The 22806-nt window shown below is 41.3% G+C and overlaps 2 protein-coding genes across 2 annotated transcripts; both read left to right on the forward strand.

Annotated features, from left to right (window-relative positions):
- Nucleotides 1-13081: 13081 nt before the first annotated feature.
- LOC145288162 (uncharacterized) lies at nt 13082-14416 on the forward strand. The gene has a single exon (XM_080136220.1). It carries the CDS (start codon nt 13082-13084, stop codon nt 14414-14416), a length of 1335 nt encoding a protein of 444 aa, XP_079992346.1.
- Nucleotides 14417-14579: 163 nt separating this feature from the next.
- LOC145288163 (uncharacterized) lies at nt 14580-15131 on the forward strand. Its single transcript, XM_080136221.1, has one exon. The coding sequence runs from the start codon at nt 14580-14582 to the stop codon at nt 15129-15131; it is 552 nt and encodes a 183-aa protein (XP_079992347.1).
- Nucleotides 15132-22806: the final 7675 nt, after the last annotated feature.

Genomic DNA, 22806 nt, shown 5'->3' on the forward strand with positions numbered 1-22806 from the left:
ACACTGCTGGAACTGCAGGATGCCAGGACATATGGCGAAATTTTGCCCAAAGAAAGTTCCAGTACCCCCACCGACAGCGGTGCCCCCGGTGAAAGTGGCAGAAAAAGTAGTCACACCAACAGCGGAGACAACCAACAGCTGGAGCACAGTGACTAAAAAAGGAAAGCAAAAGTCAGTGGCCCTGGAAAAGCCAAAAGTCCAAAACACAAAAGAGAAATCAGGAGTGAAGCGGAAGTTGGACTCCGAATCAGAAGAAGAGGAGGAGGAAAGAAAGACAAAAGAAAGAAGCCCAACAGCTACAAACAAAAAAGTGAAAGAAGACCAAGAAAACACTGCCCAACCTTCAGACCCCATGGATGAGCAGAACACCCCTCCCCCTCCGCATACTACTACTCCTACTACAAGCCAGGAGACTTTAGAAGCCGGAACTTCGGAAGACATGGAAGCCGGGACTTCGGAAGACATGGAAGCCGGGACTTCGGAAGACATGGAAGCCGGGACTTCGGAAGACATGGAAGCCGGGACTTCGGAAGACATGGAAGCCGGGACTTCGGAAGAAAGCAGAACAGAAGAGCAAGAGACCATCACCACCACCACCACCCCGGTAGCCCCGGTCCGGACCGAGCGGACGCAGAAGCGACCCTTTTTACCTGGGGAGAGGATATGTGAGGTGGACGCAAGTCAAGGACCAGTAGACCTCAGTGCAGGTCAAAAGAAGAACGTGAAGAAATTGGAGAAACTCACCGAGGTGGATTGAAAGGAGGTGGAGAGGCCAACCAACTTCCGTGAGGCACCAATGCTGATCACATTCTTAAGAAGGGAGAAGGGGGCCAGAGTGAAGGCGCTATGGAGAATGGTTGCCGAGGCTAGGCTGGCTTTTCCAGAGCTGAAAATAGTCGACGACGAACACCCGTCTTTGATGCAAATTGCTGTAAAATGTGAAGGGAGGGCCCCCATTTATGTTCACCCATCCCTTTATAGAGCCCTAAAAATAACCTTTCCCTTGGACGTGGGGGGACTGGTCCGAGGAGGTCAGTTCACAACAGAGTTGCTAACTGGCAGCATCAGTCAGTCCTTCGGCGTTCTAACACCCGAGAATTTTAGACCCGCTTTCGACGAATAGTACTAGTTAGGGAAATCATGGCAACAAACTTAAACCTAGCTAGTTTAAATGCGAGGGGCATGAGATCCCGAAGCAAGGCTGCTCACGTGCTGAGGAATCTCGTGGCCCTGGAGGGTAGATATAGCTACAATTCAGGAGACCCACTTTGTTGGGCCTGGGGATTGCGGTGTGCTGGTGGACGACTTTGACGTTTACTCAGCATATGGCAATCTTTATAGCCGTGGGGTTTCTGTGCTAGTGAGCCGCACCCTAGGTGCGACGGTTACTGTAGTCCACGCGTGCGCTCATGGAAGGCTAGTTGTGGTCGATGTTGCCGTTAAAAGCGGTAAGTTCCGGATTTTGGCTGTTTACGCGCCCAATATCGCTGGGGAGAGGGTTTCCTTTCTTCGGCAGGTGGGGGTGTTCCTTTCGGCAGGTCCGGAGCGGGTAGTTTTAATGGGGGACTGGAATGCCATCCTGGACCCCAAAATAGATAAGGTCGGGGGGAATAGAGGGTCGGATCGGTGTGAAAGCAGCCTGTCTGACCTGATGGCCTCGTGCGATCTTGTCGACAGATTTCGTCTGGATCAGCCGGGGAGGGAGATGTGGACGTGGCAAAGTAGTGCGGCCTCCTGTCCAAGTACTTACTTGGACAGGATGTTAGTTAGAAGAGGCGACATAGATTTCTTATCTTGTCCCATGTTCCACTGGCTAGGTCATTCGGACCATAAATTAGTAATGGCCCGTTTGAGAGTAGGTAATAGGCCTAGGTTGGCTGGCTGCTGGAAGTTGAACGTCTCCTTACTGGAGATGAATGACTTCCGGGAGCAGCTGACAGCACTAATTCAGCGGGAGTTAGTGGGGGCGGTTACCGGGAGTAGCTGGTGGGTTAGACTTAAGGCTACCATTAGGCTCTTTTGTGTACAATATAGCCAACGCCTCGCGTTAACTAGGGCACGGACCAAAAAGCACCTAGATGATAGATTGACCCGGGCTGTGGCAGGTGGGGATCCCCTAGAAATAGACATAGTTAAGGGGGACCTCCAGCGCTTGGCTAGCGAGCGTTACGAAGGTCAAGTAGTTAGAGCTAGGTTAAATAGAGTCTCTAACGAAGCCGTGAACGTTGACGCTGTTGAGCGTAAGGATGCCTTAAGACATGGCTCGGATGGGTACATTCGGAAGGTGAAAAACCTGGAAGGACATACCCTCGTATCAACTCGAGAGATTTGCAATGGGTTTCGTCAACATCTGGAGGAATGCTTTACTCAACTACCCAGACTCCGCGGCCAGGAGTTTGGCAGCTATTTAGCCGGCTCGCCCCGCCTTACTGTGGACCGAGCAGCTAGCTGTGATGGGATGGTTACAGAGCGTGAAGTCATTACTGCGTTGAAGCAGGTTCGCCAGAACAAATCTCCAGGGCTCGATGGTCTGCCCTACGAACTGTATTTGAGGCTGTCGCCCATGTTTGTTCCTCTTCTGACGGGTGTGTTTAACCACTGGTTTTCCCAGGGATCCATCCCGGGGCAGATAACCAAAGGAGTGATCACACTACTGAAGAAGAGAGAGCGGCATGGTGGGGAGGACTTAGATGATTACAGGCCCATCACTCTGCTAAACACAGAGTTGAAGATTTTGGCCCGCGTTCTTGCAAACCGACTGCAGGTTGTCATCGGCGACTTGGTCGAACAGGATCAGACTTGTTCTGTGAAGGGGAGATCGATTACAGACAACTTGCACTTGGTGCGCAAGATCATAGAGGGGTTAGAAGACGACACAGGAGCCGCGCTGATCAATTTAGATCAGTCCAAAGCGTTCGATAGGGTCGACCATGGTTTCTTGGAATCTGTTATGGAGACCGCCGGCTTTGGTCCGGACTTCCGCAAGTGGATTTCCGTTTTGTATCGTGATCCTACGGTAGCGGTACAAGTAAATGGTAGGTTGTCGGAGTCCTTTGGGGTCTCTCGGTCGGTTCGCCAGGGGTGTCCGCTGTCGCCTCTGCTATATGTCCTGGCGTTGGAGCCCTTCCTTCGCAAATTAAGGGACGAGACGACTGGACCAGTCCTGCACGGCATAGCTCTACCTGGCGGCAAATTCGCCAGGGTGTCCGTGTACGCTGATGATGTCACCGTTTTTGTAGGGCGAGAGATCGATATTAAAGCGGTGATGGAGGCGGTCGATGAGTATGAAATTGTCACAGGGGCCATAGTCAACCACAGCAAGTCCGTTGGCCTGCGGTTGGGCACTTGGACCGGGGTAAACTCGCTTCCAGGTGGGTTCGGCTGGACGGATGGCCCGATAAAGATTCTTGGAGTCTGGTTCGGGCCTGAACTTCAGCTAGACAAAAATTGGTCGGAAGTACAGACGAAGGTCGAATCGTCAGTAAGGACTTGGATTCGCAGGGGACTGTCCCTGAAGGGTCGTCCAGAGGCGTGTCAAGCTTACGTCTTTCCGTTGATCCTTTACCACATGGATCCGCCGTTCACCGGGGAGAAACGATTGGTGTTTCTCGCGATCCTAGCGGTAGCTAGGTTAGTAACGTGGCTTTCACGTCTTGACATTGTCTATGAGGAGCAATCTGTTTTAGATCGGGATCTGGTCGGTCGCTTTAAACATCAACTTAAAGTAAAGATCAGATGCGATTGGAAAAGATTGCACCGTATAGACTTTGATAGGAGATGGGTGCACAACACTAGTTTGTGCATCCCACGAGGCGCTAGGTTTAGGTTCGTCTTCCCACCCTAGTAGTATCTGTCAGGCGGTGCTAAGGTTCTTCGGAACCCAGCCCCGAACAAAGTCACAGAGTAGGGATAGTTAGGTCCTAACCACTACGAGTGGAAAATTCTTTATTAGGTGCTAGACTAGGGCAAGTATGATAGTTGATCCCGTCCCCGATTTTATTTTTCATCGGCAATAGGAGAGTTCCAAAGATGCCCAGTCCACCCTTTGTTTTATCCCCGGTCTGTTGCCCCTATACGTACACTTATCTTGGAAGACGCCGTCCAGTCCTTATGTTACCCATCCTTATCTAATTTATTTTTTCAAATATCGTCCCTAGGTCCCCCACTCCCCACTAGGGAACGACCTGCTTGCTTTCGACCTTCAGGACCGGAAGACAGTGGGCGCTCCATATTTAGAAGTAGGTTGGGAGGATCCCTTACTAACCCGCCCCCATAGGCATTTTGTTTATTTGTTTTCTTTTTCTTTCTTTTTTGGTGTATCTTAGTTTGCCTCCCTCCCAATCATCTCATCCCTCATTTAGTTCTAAAATTTTATATATATATATATATATATATATACATACATACATACATACCAAAAAAAAAAAAAAATCCTCTTTTGTTTGTACATATGATTTTGTTTTGTGAATAAAAATATTTATTTCTTTCAGATTGTACATAAAAGCCAACTCATACGCTGGAGAGATTTTAAGTAGATAAACTCCATGGTAAGAATGATATAGTATGATAATAGTGTCTTAGTATAGGAAATTCTAATAAAGTCTTCAAAGACCTAGCATTTAGAGTAGAATGACCCTCGACCCCCACTTCCCCCTACCGGCTTCATGGTTAAGTGTCTCTGGACCCCAAATGAGGGCCTGGCAGTAGATAATGCCAGGCCTGGGGCCGAGTACTAAATAAAACTCCCGAACCTCGACTCAGTCGACGGCACCTTTGGCAGAGGTTCCTTCCCTTGCAGCAGCAGCAGCCACAGCATGCAGCAGCAGCAACAAGAACAACGGCAGCAGTTCAAACGGCCCTTTTCAGGGCCACCTAAGTTTTTCCACAAACAAAAAACTGTTTGCCTTCTCCGGGTTCCTGACTTTCATCCTGCGGCCTCCAGCAGTCTCCAGGTTCCTGCGGCCTCCAGCAGTCTCCAGGTTCCAGCCTTTCCTCCTGCGGCCTTCTCCGGGTTCCTGACTTTCATCCTGCTGCCTCCAGCTTCTCCAGGTTCCTGACTTTCATCCTGCTGCCTCCAGCTTCTCCAGGTTCCTGACTTTCATCCTGCTGCCTCCAGCTTCTCCAGGTTTCTGACTTTTCTCCTGCGGCTTTTCAGCAGTCTCCAGGTTCCAGACTTTCAGCATACCACTGTGTTTTCCAAACGGCCTTTTTCTTTAAAGTTTTTCCAACAAACATTCAAACCTTCCACGAACCTAACCTTTTTCCCACTGCAGCCTCCAGTGCTTACAGTTCACTGTTTCCTTCTGCGGTCTCCAGGACTCCCTGTCTGCAACTTACCCCAGTCGCCAGTACCTGTCTTTCGCTGGTCCGCTTTTGACCTGCTGCACCAGTTCCCTTTTGCTGTCATCTTCTGGTACGTCATCTACGCCAGTCAGTCGACATATTCTTATCTTTATTTATTTTTTTTTTACATTATCTCTTTCATTTTCAATAAAAGGCGTGTTCACGTCTTTAAACTGAACCCTTTGTGTTTGTCATCTCTTCTTTGCCTTTGTGTCGTTTTGTTCATTGCCCGTGTCTATCCTTTAGTTTGCTGGTAGGGTCGATTGTCCTCCCAGACCGTCGACCTCCAACCGCAACAGGTCCTCAACACCAGCCAGTATAGAATGTTTATGAACAAAAATAAAACGGGTCTTTGAAAGATCAAAAAAACTGAGAGGACAAAAGCTTGCCAAATTCCATTCAATGCCTTTTTTTCTTTCTTGGGAGACTCTTCCACGATCTGAATCTAAAGATAAAGAACATGAGAGCAATCCATCCTCCTGTACTCCAACTCTCTCATCGTTTGCATCAAGTGGCAATAAAGTAATGACATGTGAGGAGCAGAAAAATGTCAATTTTCTTAAATTTAAAATTGAAAAAGCAGAAAACTATCTAAAAAAATTGAAATCTGACATAAAAACATTGACAAAAATCATGCTTCCAAAATACTTATTATAATCCTGTAAAAGTTTGAAGAAAGGGAAAAGTCCAGGTTATTACTTCTGAACGACACAAGGAAACAGCTTGTTATTTCAAAAGAAAAACAATTAAAAAACCAACAGAGAATAGACAAATTGATGCAAACTATTTTAAAAGAACGTAAATTAAAAAGTTATTACAAAAGAAAAGCAGAGGGAAAATTACTTTCAAAAACGGAAAAGGAGAACAAGGAGTCAACACAGGCAGAAGAAATCCCCTTAAGGAAAGAAAACATCAAATATAAAATAAAAAATAAGCGATTCCCTACATTCAAATTCAATAAGAATATGCGTCTTTGTGTGTATGAACTTTTAGCTTTGGAAGTGTCATCATCTCGTGTGAGCGATGTGATCAATGCTGTCAGTCGACATATTTTTAATTATAAATGTAGACCCAAAACATTGCCTTCCAGACAAACGGTTTTAAGAATGTACGATGAAGCACATTTTTTAATCAAAGCTTATTATAATGATCGTTTGAAGGAAACCTCTGTGTTTGGAGTTAATAAAGATGGAACCAGTCGGAAAAAGCAGAAAATACTGGAATGCAGTATTACATTGGACTCCAATGAGGCTCTACCATTGGGATTTAAGTGTACAGCAAAAGAGGATGCATCTTCTATTACGGAAAACACAGAGAACTTGAGGAACTGGCTGCTTGTAGCATAGATGGAAAGGAGGAGGGAAAAGATATAATCATTGAGAAACTAAACTATTTTATGAGTGACCGTGCGGCCATTGGAAAGAAATCTTCACGTCAACTTCAACAGTAGGTAGAAGAGAGGATCAAAAAGAAAATACCAGCTGGAATTTTGTACACGATTCACTGCATGGTTCATGTACTTTTAGGTTTACAACGATATGGTCTTGAAAAACTGTTTGAACTGCAGGAGGTACTTTCTCAAGACAGTGGTCTGCTTGGTCGGGATGCTCATCCCCTTTTCAAATTTTGGAAAAAAGAAAACGTGACTGCAAGAATAGTAAGGATGATATCGGAACTTCTTGGGCCGAATGTAGATGAAAAGAATGGCATTAGAGATCGCTGGCTAACTAACTGTAGATCAAGAAATCGAAAATCACTTATTGGTGATTATAGAGATAATCGTTTTAATGGAATATTCCTTGGTGCTGCACAGATAATTTTCCATTTAGATGAAATTCTCAGTTTAGAAAGAAGGTTAAAAAACTATAATCAAAAAGTAAAAAGTATGTTTTTGGACCTTAAGGACTCAAAGATTATTACCATAGTTCAGGCGGTTTCAATTATATATATAAAAATTACCGAACCATATTGGCGCCTTACAATGAGCCATCAAATAAATTATATGAAATTGTTTTTACATATACAGCCATTTTTTTAGTAATCTCCAAAATTACTCTGTCACCAAAACTGCTTTTGGAAGAAAATTGCTCTCCATTTGAGTTTTTTCCGCCAGATAAAAAAAATCACCTTTCTTTAAAAGCTCATCTGAAATCCATCACCCAGATCGTATGAATCTTCTCCAGGCAATCCAGTCAGTAATTAACGGAATAATAAAAACTGTTAAAAACCAGTTAGCAGATTTTTTTGATGGTGGGAAATATTCTATGATGAACTATGCTGCTTCAACTGCCACTAAAGGCTCAGGGCTCACAAACATGTCTAGTGAACGGAATTTTGGTTCTCTTGATGTAAGTCAAAAACGACGGAAACATGCAAGTTTGCACTATCACAGTACAATGTTGATGTTGAAGTCCAGTCGCACCATCTTCTTCAAATGGTTTCTTTGCAAAACTAAAAAACAATTTGATTTGATTTTTGAAGCCCAAAAAAAGGTCGATGGTTGCGTGAGAAGCACAGGACAGAAGAAAAGGAGATGAGGCAAAAGCAGATCCAGTTATTGAAAGAGACCAGCAACATACAGATTCAAATACGTCAGGTGATGATGAAGCTAGTTTTAAACCAATGCATCAAATCAACCCAGGGCAATATGTTGCAGTGGCATATGAAACTGGATGGTTTCCAGGTAAGACCTATTTATTATAACTTCAGATTTTAAAATCTTATGAATTTTGAATATTGTTTTTATATTTAACATGCAAATTTTTGATAGTTTTGTTTTTCTTTCTAGGAATGGTATTAGACACGTCTACTGAACAAGCAACAATAAAGTTTCTTCATCCATCTGTTTCTCCTAGGGTTTTTAAATGGCCCACTCAATCAGATATTGCAGTGATTGAAATAAAATTTGTTTTATCTGTTGTTGATGCACCAACACCTGTGTCAGGGGGCAGATTGTATGTTTTAAAAGAATATATGCAAGTTGAAGAAAAATTTGTCAGCTTTAGCAAAATGTTTTTTTGATATTTAAATAGCTGGGCAAAAAATACTTGGTACTATTGGAATTAATTTGTGTACAGCTCCTGCTGATTAGATTTGCTTTAACCCCTGTCAGCCCGTGGATTAGGGAAGCCATCCCCACACCTCTGGGAGTCACGTGAGGGGCTTTAGAAAACCCCTGCTCGCGCGCTTCGCGGCCTCTTTTTCATCTCATCCGGATATGTGGATCACACACCCTCGACGGAAGCTCTGCCAGTTTTCCAATTGCTTTTCAACCAGCGTGAGTGGCAGTCAACTTAGGATGGAACCTGCTAGCCCTGTTTGAATTGCAACCGAGATATCACCAACGAAAAGGAGCCAGAACGAACAAAGCGAGGAAGCACATGTCAACAATGTTACACGACTCATCTTCAGATAAGTCTAGCGGAATATGTTTTCGCAACAATTAACTATCTTCTCTTACTTCCATCCACTTAATTTGGTCGTTCTGTATTATTCTATCTTGTAGATATGTGCATATTTTCTTTCTCATTAAAACGGTTAAATTGTTAATAACTGTGTTGTGTTCCTTCGCACATTGCCCTCGTCTTATTTCGGATTAAGGACTTATCGACATGTTCCCACATTCTCGTGTGAGAGTTGAACTTTATTTCCAGGGATATTCAAATCCCAACATTTTGCGAAAACATGAGGTGTGTGAAGTGAAAATGAGCAGGGAAAGAGAAAAAAAAAGAATATATGCATTGTTACATTTGTATAAAGCGATCCCAAATTTAGATTCCGGGTATCGTGAGTTTTAGTAGAAGCGGAAAAGAGAGAAGGTCACCGAATAAAACGTATAAAAAATTAAAAAAAAAAAAAAAAAATTGAAAAAAGGACTCTGAATTGTTAACAAACAGGAACACCGTTCATTTTTGCCTCTTAAAGGAGAGAAAAAAAAAAAAAAAAAGAACGAACTATACTTCTAATTCAACAAATTGAACTTTATCACTTGGAACTCTCATTGATAATAACGTTGAAATACGTGTTCATATTTTCTTCTTTTCAGATTGGAAGGAACAATCTTTGTTGTTATGTACTTGTTTTTTGGGAATTTATTGTAAATGTTTCAATTGTTTTTTAAATGCGATTGTTTAAAAGATTTTTGATAAGCACATGGTGACTTCTAAAATTACCACTTTCCCTCTCTTTCAGTCTCTCATATACCCTATTAGTTCAAACGAATTAGTTTAAATAGTTTTCAATGTTTTTTTAAAAAAGAAAATTAATCGGAAATTAAACACATTGAAGGGTTGAATTTTAAATGAAAAGATAATAAAACTGTTCTCCAAATAATTATATTGTAACAAAAAATATATATTTCCGTATCGAAATAAAAAACACATTAATTAAAAAAAAAGGGGAGAAAGAAATAAACGAAAGTTACCTGTTGACAACTGCATAAGCACGCGCCGACCAAAAATACAGATATATATATATATATATCCGTGCTGGAAGAAATTATTGAAATAAATAAAATTTACTTCGTTTATTGCAAACACTGAAATAACCTTTAAAACGAAACGGTAGAATACGCCAACTTTGGTGCTCCCTCGTTCTGGGATTTATACAAGAACTTAATTGCCCTCGTGGGGAGAAAAGCAAAATCAAATCTTTCTGCTCTTCAAGAATCTCGTTCGTCTCAACTGAGAGCGTATAGACAGGGGGAATAACTCCGTATATCGCCATATATTACAGAAATAATACGCGAAATTTAAAATAAATAAATAAATAAAACCACAATCATGGAGTTTTCAAAAGTTAAAGGTGTCAGTAATTTGCTTGTTTCTCGGAGCTACTTTAAGAGAAAAATCAATCTTGACTTGAACGATTTAAAATCCTTAGAGGACCTTACGGAGGTCCGTTTACAGAGAGACGAAAAGAGTATTGGGGCAAATTTAGCAGAAATTGCAAATTTAAACCAAAAAATCTACGAAGGATGCTATAAGGCAGAATTGAACCTTGAAACGAGCGGTTTTCTGGAAGATGAAACGCAAGAACGAGCATATTACAACGATGTGAATAATCAGCTAGATTACATGAGAATGCAGATATCTTCGTCAAGCACTGCAGTTAATAAAGATGCAGCCGGATCTCTAAACGTTAACAACCAGACGCTCGCGTCGCTGCCTCGGTTAACTTGTCCGGTTTGTTACCGCTGAATTTGGCACAAGTTCGAATTTAAAAACTTTCTTTCCCAATTCTACAACTGTGTTAACTCTGTCTCCTCAGAGAAGACGAAGTTGTCTCTATTAAAAAGCTACCTAACTGGATATGCTGGTCAGCTAATTTCGCATCTTACTTTGGAAGACAGTAACTATGGAGTCGCGATAGACTTGCTTACTGAAGAATTTCTGGATGTACCTTATATCGTGGACGAAATTTTTAAGCAACTACCGGACGCATCTCCCAAGTATGACCCAAATTTTACAAATGTGAAGCAGTTTTTATCCGAAATGAGGGCTGACTTGTCGGAACTCCGATCATCGTACAACCTGAATTTTTTTCGAAGAAAATACACCAGGATTTAAACTTGTGAGCGACATAATTTTTTCAAAGTTACCAGGCGTTCTTCAGAGGGAGTTGGTCCACAAAGTGGGCACTAATTACCCGACACTTATCGATATATACGATAATTATAATGAAGCCATCAAAACATTGATAAAGACGGGAATGAAAAAATTTCCCTTCAAATAGGGATAGTTCTAAGCCACGTTCCTGGCATACAACAAAAAAAGACTCCAAGGAAGAAAAAAATACTTCTGCATTAGAAAACTTTGCCACAACGGCAAACAGATTTCACACATTTTGTAAACTGTGTTCTACGGAGGGTCACAACATTAGTCGTTGCAGGGAATATCCAGATGTCCAGACGAAGAAAGATAGATGCAGAGAACTAAACCTGTGTATCACATGTACTGGGTCCAGTCATAAAAGCAAGGATTGCCCAGGAAAACGTAACAAACTACCCTTTAGATGTGCGCTATGCAATTCTAGAGGGCACGTGAGCCCTCTTTGCCAGGAGGCAGGGAGTAAAGAGAAGCCATCTTCATCCACGAACATATGTGCCAGCAGACACTCACTGAATCAACCCTTCATATTGCCCATAATGTCTATTTCCGTGTCCAGAGGGAAAAGAAAACATAAATTCAACTGTTTGTTTGATACGGGTAGCCAGAGATCATACTTTTCAAAACAAATAGTTGAAAAATTAAAATATTCACAAGATTCTCTGCCACCTGTGGAATATGTAGTCAATACATTCTTGGGCACGAAAAGAAAGAAGTTGGATGAAGTCATAGTGGGAGTCCATCTGGACAAGGATCGCATTCTGCCCTTACCAGTTCTTGTGGACGACGACTTCAACATAAACGTAAAAATCGAGAATTTTAAAAAGGTAAAAGATAACCTGAAAGCCTTAAAATACAAATTAGCCTTCCTGGACGATGGTGACGACAACGTGCATGTGCAGGGGCTTATAGGAGTGGATATTATCCAGTTCATGAAGGAGGCCCAACTTATTGAATGCATGCGGGGTAGAGTATGGTCCTTTGCTACAGGAATATCACCTTTGGGTAACACCCGACATTTCCTCAACCAAGAACAAATAACCTCAGAGAGAACAAAAAGAAAAGTCGCAGAGAACAATTACTTCTCAGTGGTAACTGCTTATTCGTCATGTCCTGAAGCTCGTGTAGATTTTGTCTTGACCCCCCCCCCCAAAAGTTACCCCGATCCATTGACATATGTTTGATGAAAGCTCGGTCGAACGTAACATTGAAAAAATGTTTGATGTGGATTCATTAGGCTCCTTGTCGAATGAAAATGAATTTGTCAGTGATTATGACAAAAACCAAATTGAAAAATTTAGGAAATCCATAGACTTCAAAAACGGAGCATATTATGTAAATCTTCCCTGGCATGAGGACAAGATCAAAACTGTTCCTTCAAATTATCAAGTCGCACTTAAGGTGCTTGATAGAACAGTAAAACAATTGCAATCGTCAAATTTAAACGATGATTACAACGATGCCTTTTATCAACAGGAAAAGGAAGGAATAATAGAAAGAATTTCAGTATCACCTGATAAATTCTCAAATTACATATGGATTCCTCAAAGACCAATAATAAAAACGAATGAACAGTCTACGACTAAAATAAGGCCAGTTTTCAACTGTTCCCTGAAAACACGGGGTGGATGTTCTCTCAATGAAGCGGCTTATCCGGGAGTTAATTTGATGAACGATTTAATGGAGCTTTTGTTGCTGTTCAAGACAAATAAATATGTTTTACTAGCAGACATCAGGAAGGCCTTTCTGATGATCAGACTCAACTCTGAAGATAGGAACAGATTCTGTTTTTTTCTGAAGGAGGGAGACAAGCTCCTTTGCTTCGGGTACACTACACTGATCTTCGGCTTTAACGCTAGCCCCTTCATACTCCTATATGTTCTGCGATACCATGCTGAACAATTTGAAAATGATACATGCACACAGATGTTAATGAACAATTTTTACATGGACAATCTATGTAAAACTAGCAACTCCCCGGAAGAACTACGTGATCTTTATAGGGAAGCAGTATGCCGCCTACAAAAAGGAAGATTTGACTTAAGGTGCTAGGTTATGAATATAACCCCAAACTAGACACTCTGCAGATCTCTAACTCAAAAGTTGACAAGAGTGTAAATAGCAAAAGAGGTATGTTGTCCCAAACAGCTAAAGTTTTTGATCCTTTGTCTCTGTGCATCCCTGTGACGGTCAGAGCAAAGGTCCTCCTGCGGGAGTTATGGTCCTTAAAACTGGGTTGGGATGATATTGTGCCCACTCCTCTACGGGAACGTTGGTCCTCCCTGGCCGAAGATTTGGCAAGCTTGAGTGATTTAAAGTTTCCAAGACGAGCCTTTGACCAGGACAGTCCAATGACGCTGTGCATTTTTTGTGATGCATCACCGAATGCCTATGGATTTGTGGTGTATGGAGTACAAAACATGAAGTCAAATCTGGTGTTTGCCAAGTCTAAGGTGGCACCTATGAAATCAAGAACGCTTCCTAACCTGGAATTATTGGCAGCCTACCTAGCTGTAAAATTACTGCCTAATCTACTAAAAACTTACAATCATGTAAGAATAAATAACATCTTTATTGCGGTGGATGCCCAAGTGGTCTTATCCTGGCTGCTGTCTGAGAACATTAAAACAAAAAGCCAGTACACCAGAAACAGACTTAAGGATGTGCACCAAATAAGGAGAGAAATCAGTAAAAAATATTCTTTAGACATTAAATTCAAGTACGTACCCTCAGCAGAAAATCCAGCAGATCTTTTGTCCCGGGGTCTCTCCCTTGACAAATTTCGACGAATGATGCAGTACTGGGTTTCAGGGCCGAAATGGATTGCGGAAAACCCAATCAATTGGCCTAGTAGCAGTCTGGACTGTTTGAGTTCCCAAAACAAGGATATAGTTCAATCGGCGGTGCTACACACCACTGTTTCAGATTCAATGGTGGAACCTGTTATACCTTATGAGCGTTTCTCAAAGTTATCAAAGCTAATAAAAGCTACAGCATTTGTCTTTAAATTCAGAGACTTACTGAAACATAATGTTCCAACATCAGATCCGGATCACTGTGCAAGGATACATCTCTTTCATACGATGCAGCAGCAAATCTTCCAGAAGGAATTTGCTTACCTTAACGACCCCAAGGACAACCCTCCAGAGCTTGTTAAGGATCTCAACCTGTTCTTGGATGCAGAAGGAATAATAAGATTGGATGGGAGGATAGCCCAAACATCAGTTTATGAGTATGAATTGATTCATCCGATTTTGTTAGGCAAACATCACCCCTTAACTGAACTAGTGATTAGTGATTGCCATGAGAAATGCAAGCATTTGGGCATAGGGGCGACTTTAACAAAATTAAGGCTGTCTGGATTTTGGGTGCCCCAATCTAGGCAGGCAGTGAAAAAGGTGCTGTCAAAATGCTTCACATGTAAAAAATTCAACAACCTGGCGTTCAAATACCCTAAAACTCACTAATCTGCCAAAACACAGGGTTAATTTCATAAAGCCGTTTCAACAAACGGGCATAGATTACACTGGTCATTTGTGGGTCAAACAAGATGAGAAGTGCAAAAAAATGTACATATTGATCTTCACTTGCCTAAATGTAAGAGCGATTCACATAGAGCTGGTGGAAGACATGTCTACGGCCGCATTCGTTCAAGCTTTGATCAGGTTTACCAACATACATGGCGTACCGGCCTACATCTATAGTGACAATGCCAGATCATTTAATGCTGCACTTGGAGGGGATGTGGTGGAACATCATGTACAATCTTCGGCGTTCGGGAAAGAATTCAGCAGATACAAGATCAAGCACATTAAGATACCACTGTACTCTCCCTGGGTAGGAAGCACATGGGAGCGTTTGATACGTGTGGTGAAGGCATGTCTATACAAAACCATTGGTCGAGCCCAAATCAAATACTTTGATCTTCTGACATCCCTATCGGATATACAAAATGCTGTAAACTCAAGACCCCTTACTTACAGATGCTCATCGGACAATGATCTCCAGATAATAACACCCAATTGTTTTCTTCGTCCAAATGTCAGCAATGGACTTGTTGTAAGAGCTAAGGCTCCAGAAATAGTAGGAACTGATCCACCAGCAAGGACTGATCTCCTAAATGCCTTGGAAGAGCGTGAAACAATTTTAGAAAAATTCCAAGAACTATGGTGCGAAGAGTAATTTCTCTAATAAGATCAAATTAAACGATGTGATCCTTATAAAGAATCCAGCAAAGCCGAGACCTTATTGGCAACTTGGAAGGGTAATAGAACTTTTCCCAGGAGATGATAAGATTCGATCAGTTCGGGTGAAGAGAGGAGATGGATTGATACAAAATCATTCGATAAAACATCTGTATCCATCGGAATTATCGCTCACACATGACTACCATCCTGATCTGCCTGAAAAGGAGAAAATAAATATTTCCAGCTCAACTACGGAAGAGTCGGTCATGGATGATGGCCCCGATGCGACAATAAAATGCAAGCAGATGACATTGCGACCAAAAAGAACAACTACACGAAAAAATAGAATAAATAACGCTGATGACCCATACATATACTATTAGTATAAGGTCGGTGTAATTGCAGTTAATTTTTAAATATATTTTCAAAAAAATAAAAATAGATAATTAAAAAAGGTAACTGGAGATCAGTTGGAAATGTTATCATTCATTTTTACCTCCCTTGAATTACATATTTATTATGTACACTACATAAATGTAACACAGGCATCAGACTGTAAACCTTAACACTTTGGACATTACCTTTAAGCTGTCTGTAAATTAATTCACCGATTGTCTGGACATTTTTCGAGTATTCCGGATTGTATATTGGACATTTTACATGCATGTTTTTACTTACATGATTGAAAATATCAAATCACATATTCCTTTGTAAACATTTCTTTTAAGATGTGCTAAAGTCACTTATCAATTTGTATTGGAACTTTACAGAAATATTGTTGATTTTAATTTTCTGCTTTTCTAATTGTACGTTCATTTCCATTTTCTGTATTCATGATGTTAGCTAAAATTATAAATGTTAATACAATTGTTCTTATTAAATTAAGTGGATCAAATTTAAAACTTAAACAAAAAAAAACTAAAAGAACTGACATTCAATTATTTGAACTTTCAAGCACCTTAATATAATGCTATGACAATTTCATAGCATTATTCTCCTAAGTCGAGAATGTATTGGAATTAATTTGTGTACAGCTCCTACTGATTAGATTTGCTTTAACCCATGTCAGCCCGTGGATTAGGGAAGCCATCCCCACACCTCTGGGAGTCACGTGAGGGGCTTTAGAAAACCCCTGCTTGCGCGCTTCGCGGCCTCTTTTTCATCTCATCCGGATCTGCGGATCACACACCCTCGACGGAAGCTCTGCCAGTTTTCCAATTGCTTTTCAACCAGCGTGAGTGGCAGTCAACTTAGGATGGAACCTGCTAGCCCTGTTTGAATTGCAACCGAGATATCACCAACGAAAAGGAGCCAGAACGAACAAAGTGAGGAAGCGCATGTCAACAATGTTACACGACTCATCTTCAGATAAGTCTAGCGGAATATGTTTTCGCAACAATTAACTATCTTCTCTTACTTCCATCCACTTAATTTGGTCGTTCTGTATTATTCTATCTTGTAGATATGTGCATATTTTCTTTCTCATTAAAACTGTTAAATTGTTAATAACTGTGTTGTGTTCCTTCGCACATTGCCCTCGTCTTATTTCGGATTAAGGACTTATCGACATGTTCCCACATTCTCATGTGTGAGAGTTGAACTTTATTTCCAGGAATATTCAAATCCCATCATGCATTCGGATTGACAACAATTTACACGTTCAACTTCAGTATTATGGAAATTCAATACCATTACCACGTTGGTTTGTGAAGGGTCATAATGCAAAACTTACAAGGTATAACATGTTGGAAAATTTCCCCCCTTATATTCGAAACATTGCAGCAGACCCTTGTTCGGACATGTTTCCCTTACATATACACACCCACATGTATGCACGCACGTACGCACACACCGACCATGTGCTCTAACGTCAGTTTATCTCCCCTTCGCCTTTGGTCCATCAAAACAGACATGTGCGCGACGCTCTACTGAGCTTAACCCTCTCTTTCTACAGGCCGGCTTGCCACTTCGCATTTCTCTATTGCATTTCCCCTTTCCTTCCACACGCGTGAATGAACACGTGTACACCGAAGACTCTTTCATTTCTCAACAGAAAAACGACATGTTTATTTTATTCCAGCATTTCATTTTTTGTTCCTTTACTCCATTTCCTTTTCTTGCCACGCGCAACATGAAATGGTGACCCCTTTATTTTAAAAATGAAATAAATGAGAGTGAACGAAACACGCGGTGTAAGCTAAACCCTTCCACACCAATTCACGGCACGCACGAAATATAATTTTTCTCTAACAAACAAACAAACTTGTTGACCACGAGGAGGAACATTTTCAAACCGCGCACACGACATTGAAATATAAAAATTTCAACACAAAAAAAACAAAATGGAACTTCTACAACGAAACCATGGCATTAAACATTCGGCAACCTGACCGAAACCGAGACGAGGAATTAGCAGAATTAAAGTCAGTGGTTGAGAAGCTTTCGAAGCAGCTAGCCGACGCACTTCAAACGCGTCAACATTCTCACAGAAACCACGACGAAACGCGGCGAAATTACAGGCGAAAAAGTTCAAGCAGGAACCGATCCATGTCACGACAGACAAGATGTGTGTTTCTATCACAGGAGATTCGGCGTCGACGCGAGAAGATGCACTAAACCCTGCGCGTTCAAAAAACCGGCACACAGAAACGAACTTTCCAGCCAGTAATGACGACGAGCACACAAAAAAGGTCGTCTATTTTATATCTGAGACAAAATTCACGGATATGACTTTAATAGACACAGGAGCGGAAATCGGCGTCATACCGACACCACATGGCCACCCAACAGGGACCCAATTTTTCAACTTACAAGCTGCCAACGGTACAAAAATACCCACTTTTGGCGAAAAAACTTTAAATTTGAACCTTGGAATGCGGAGGAATTTTTTTATGGAATTTCACCATAGCCAGCGTGACCACTCCAATTTTGGGGGCGGACTTTTTAGCCCATTTCAACATGTCTGTCGACATGACTCACCACACATTGACAGACAATGAAACGAAGAATCAGCACCGCCCTACCCGAAGATTTACACGTCCGCTGGTTACTCCAAAAATTTCCTCAACTTTCCCAGCCGTTTAAAAACACGGACCCCATCAAACATAGCGCTAAGCACTATATTAAGACAACAGGACCGCCTGTCTATTCAAACCCCAGATGCTTGAAACCGGATAAATACAAATTGGCAAAATCCGAGTTTCAAAACCTATTCCATATGGGAATAATACGGCCCTCGAAAAGTGCTTGGTCATCACCACTCCACATGGTACAGGAAGCTGACAACACCACATGGCGACCGTGCGGAGATTTTAGACGCTTAAACACGAAAACTGTTCCAGATAGATATCCTATTCCTCATATTCATGACTTCGCCAATGGACTCCAATGCGCCACAATTTTCTCCAAACTGGACCTCGTTAAGGCATATTTTCAAATTCCAGTCGCAGAAGAAGGCATTCATAAAACCGCACTAACCACACCATTTGGCCTTTATGAGTTCCTAAGGATGCCTTTCGGGCTGAGAAACGCCTGTCAAACTTTCCAGCATTTGATTGACAAAGTTTTCAGAGGTCTGCCGTTCATATTCGCTTATGTGGACGACGTTTTAATCGCCAGCAGAAACCTCGAAGAACACCGGCTACACCTGGAACAAACTTTTGAAAGACTGTCAAATTTCGGTCTTAAACTAAACACCGATAAACGTGTTTTTGGCCACCAGGAAGTTCAATTACTCGGTCATTTAATTGACAAGGATGGAATCTCCCCTTTGCCTAAAAAAGTAAGTGCTATTTCGAATTTGCCTCTACCGACATCTGTCGGACAAGTACGCCGTTTTGTAGGCATAATTAACTATTACCAACGTTTTTTACTCGCACCTTTAACGGACTTGTTAAAAAAACGAACCAAAAACCAACAGTTAGTTTTGGAAGGACCTGCACTACAGGCCTTCGAACAATCGAAAACTGCTTTGGCAAACTTCACCAAACTTACATATATCCAAGATAGCGATACAATGGAACTTGTGCTTATGACGGATGCATCGGAAATAGCAGTAGGAGCTGTCATTCACCAAATTTCTGACAACAAAATGACTCCTATTTCATTCTTCTCTGCCACATTAAACAAAGCGCAGCACTTTCTCGAGAGAGTTACTTGCAGTTTATTACTTTAAACATCGAGGGCAGAAAATTTTCCATTTATACGGATCATAAACCTCTAACATTTGCTCTACACACCCATGTCGACAAATATGGTCCACGAGAAATTCGACACCTAGACTTTATAGCCCAATATTCTACCGATATACGGTACGTAAAAGGACAGGAAAACGTTGTACCTGACACTATCTCACGCAACAATTGCTTCTGTAAATTCCACTCCACTAAGTATAGAATTAATAGCACAAGAGCAATTAACCGATCCCACGCTCCCAGCTATAATGGAAAAAAATTCACTGAAGCTGAAAGAAATGCTGATACCATTTGGAACAACAAATTTCTATTGCGATGTTTCACAAAAACACCCTCGCCCTTATATTTCACCCAGCCCCAGACGACAAGTTTTCCAGCACTTCCACAATTTGTCCCACCCAGGAAAACGTGCCACCGTGAAATTAATAGCGGAACGTTTTGTTTGGCTAAATATGAATACGGACATCCATAGTTGGACCAAAACTTGCATTCCTTGCCAAAAAAACAAAGTTCACAGGCACACAAAATCACCTTCAGGAACTTTCTGTGTACCAGACGCTAGGTTTACTCATGTGCATGACTTGGTTGGACCCTTGCCCACTTCAAAAGGACATACCCACATCCTTACTAAAGTCGATAGATTCAGCAGATGGCTGACAGCAATACCAGTAAAAGACATATCAGCCGCAACAATAGCCAGAGCGATTTTACAAGATTGGATAGCGATTTTCGGGGTGACCTCCGTAATCACAAAGGACAGGGGCTCACAGTTCCAATCAACTCTTTTCACTGAATTCAACCATTTGTTGGGAACAAAGCACATTAAGACTACTTCCTATCATCCTTGCGCAAACGGTATGGTGGAACGATTGCATAGACAATTAAAAGCATCTTTGGCTATGAACGAAAACAAATCTGACTGGTCAGACAATTTGCCACTCATTCTCTTAGCAATTCGCAACACTGAAGGAAGATCTGCAGGTGTGCTCTGCAAAATTAGTTTTCGGATCAACACTGATTTTACCAGGACAATTCTGCGAAAACAATGCAGACATTTCCCCAACAACTTTTGTGATGGACTTAAAACACAAAATGTCACAATTAAAATTTACTCCAACCAAAAAGCCAGACACAAACATTTTCATTCCAAGCGATATTCACACATGTAAATACGTTTTTATCAGGAACGACACAGTAAAAAAACCACTATGTCCAAACTATTCCGGACCTTATTTAGTTCTCGACCAAAGTAAAAAGTATTTTACGATATTAAAAAGAGAAAAAAAAAGACACTATTGCAATAGACAGACTTAAACCTGCATTCATAGACGAACAATTACACATTTCTCCTACTCCAATACAAGAACATACACACTCAGAAACGGACAAAGAAATTACAAAAAACAACACACCACAAACGACAACAAAAACTGGTTGAAAAGTTCATTGGCCAAAACATTTCAAACAATATAGTTCATTGGCCAAAACATTTCATATAATATAAGAAAATATACATAAAAAACAAAAACGAAATACGTTTCTCTTGTATATATATATATTTTTTTCTCCCCAGGAGGAGGAGTCTTGTTCAAACATGTTTCCCTTACATATGTACGCACGCATATACACAGCCTCATACACACACTCACATTCATGCGCATACACACACCCGAGCTGTGACGTCACTTCCTTTTAAGTGAAAACCAGACATGCGCACCCAGAACACTAACTCCAGTATAAAAGTCAACAAAATCGGTTAACTTTCCTTTTTTCGTCCGGACCAGCGTTTGAGCCGTTTAGTTGACGAACTGACCACGTGTTCTAACGTCACTTTATCTCCCCCTTCGCCTTTGGTCCATCAAAACAGACATGTGTGCGACGCTCTACTGAGCTTAACCCTCTTTCTACAGGCCGGCTTGCCACTTCGCGTTTCTCTATTGCATTCCTCCTTTCCTTCCATGCGCGTAGTAGTCAACGGCTGAATGAACATGTGTACACCGAACACTTTCATTTCTCAACAGAAAATAAACGACATGCTTATTTTATTCCAGCATTTGAGTTCTTTGTTTCCTTCATTCAATTCGTTTCATTATTTTTTCTTGTAGCGAGTTAAGGTATTTTATATCCTGGTCCGCAACAACCTCCAAATTCCATTCTAAAAAAACTATACAAATTTCAACATTTTAAACCTAAGGGTCGCCCTTCATTTTCTGTTGAACTAATCAGATTCTCTTTATTATTGCGCTATACTTCTGGTTGAGCAATTACCATTTCCTTCATTTCCTTCATTAGAAAAAAATTCAAAAAGGTGATGTAGAATCTATAATTGCTGCAACATCTCTCCTGGGAAAAGGTAAACTTTCTCAGGATTGTATCTTGATGTTGGATGGAATGTACCTTCAAAAGGGAACTCAGTTTCATGGTGGGAAGTACAGGGGTTGGACAAAATAATGGAAACACCCGACATTTTGACTTGAAATTTTCTAATATGATTTGAACAGTTAAAAAATGAAATATTTTTGTGTGTTTTGTTTTGTTTTCTAGTGAAGCTGGTATTTAAAATAGCTGTTTCTTTTTACAGGTATTATCATAATATATAGAAATGGGAGACCTTTCGGATTTTCAAAGAGGACAAATTGTTGGAGCTCGTATGGCAGGCGCTAGTGTAACTGAAACTGCTCAAATGCTTAGTGTTTCAAGAGGTACTGTATCAAAAGTGATGACTGCTTTTAAAAAAGGGAAAACTTCCTCGGCCAAGCAAAATTCTGGTAGAAAGAGAAAGCTGTCTAAAAGAGACCGTCGAGCTTTAAACCGAATTGTGAGAGTAGATCGCAAGACTACTGCCCCTAAAATCACTACTGAACTCAATGAGCACCTGCAGAACCTACAAAAACAGTTCGCACAAGGCTGGATTCCATGGAAGAGCTGCAATCAGAAAACCTCTTCTGTCAAAAACCAATGTTTCAAAACGCCTAGAGTGGTGTAGAAACCTCCAGAATTAGTCAATAGAACAGTGGAAAAATGTGATCTTCTCTGACGAATCCTTTTTTACATTATTTCCGACCTCTGGCCATGTGTACGTTTGGAGACAACTCAAAGAAGCTTATGATCCAACCTGCCTTCTCCCAACCGTCAAGCATGGCGGTGGTTCTGTGATGATCTGGGGAGCCATTTCTTGGAAATCTGCAGGGCCAATGATCTCCCTTCATGGAAGAATTAACAGCCGCGTCTATTTGAGAATTTTGAGTGACCAAGTCCATCCTATGGTTAGGGAACTGTTTCCTGATGGAGATGCCTTTTTCCAAGATGATAATGCCCCAATTCATACAGCTAGAATTGTTAAACAATGGCACAATGAGCACTCTGATGAACTAGAACATCTTATCTGGCCACCACAATCCCCAGACCTCAACATTATCGAGCCTTTATGGTCGATTTTAGAGGTTCAACTAAGTAGATTTCCACCGCCATCGTCTT

Source organism: Euprymna scolopes, chromosome 11 (genome assembly GCF_053919585.1).
Source record: "Euprymna scolopes isolate OS-2025 chromosome 11, ASM5391958v1, whole genome shotgun sequence".
NCBI classification, from domain to species: Eukaryota; Metazoa; Mollusca; class Cephalopoda; order Sepiida; family Sepiolidae; genus Euprymna; species Euprymna scolopes.

Excerpts from the sequence above, each read along its gene's own strand:
- LOC145288162 (XM_080136220.1), top strand. The coding sequence starts at position 13,082 with ATGTTGTCCCAAACAGCTAAAGTTTTTGATCCTTTGTCTCTGTGCATC.
- LOC145288163 (XM_080136221.1), top strand. The coding sequence starts at position 14,580 with ATGTCTACGGCCGCATTCGTTCAAGCTTTGATCAGGTTTACCAACATA.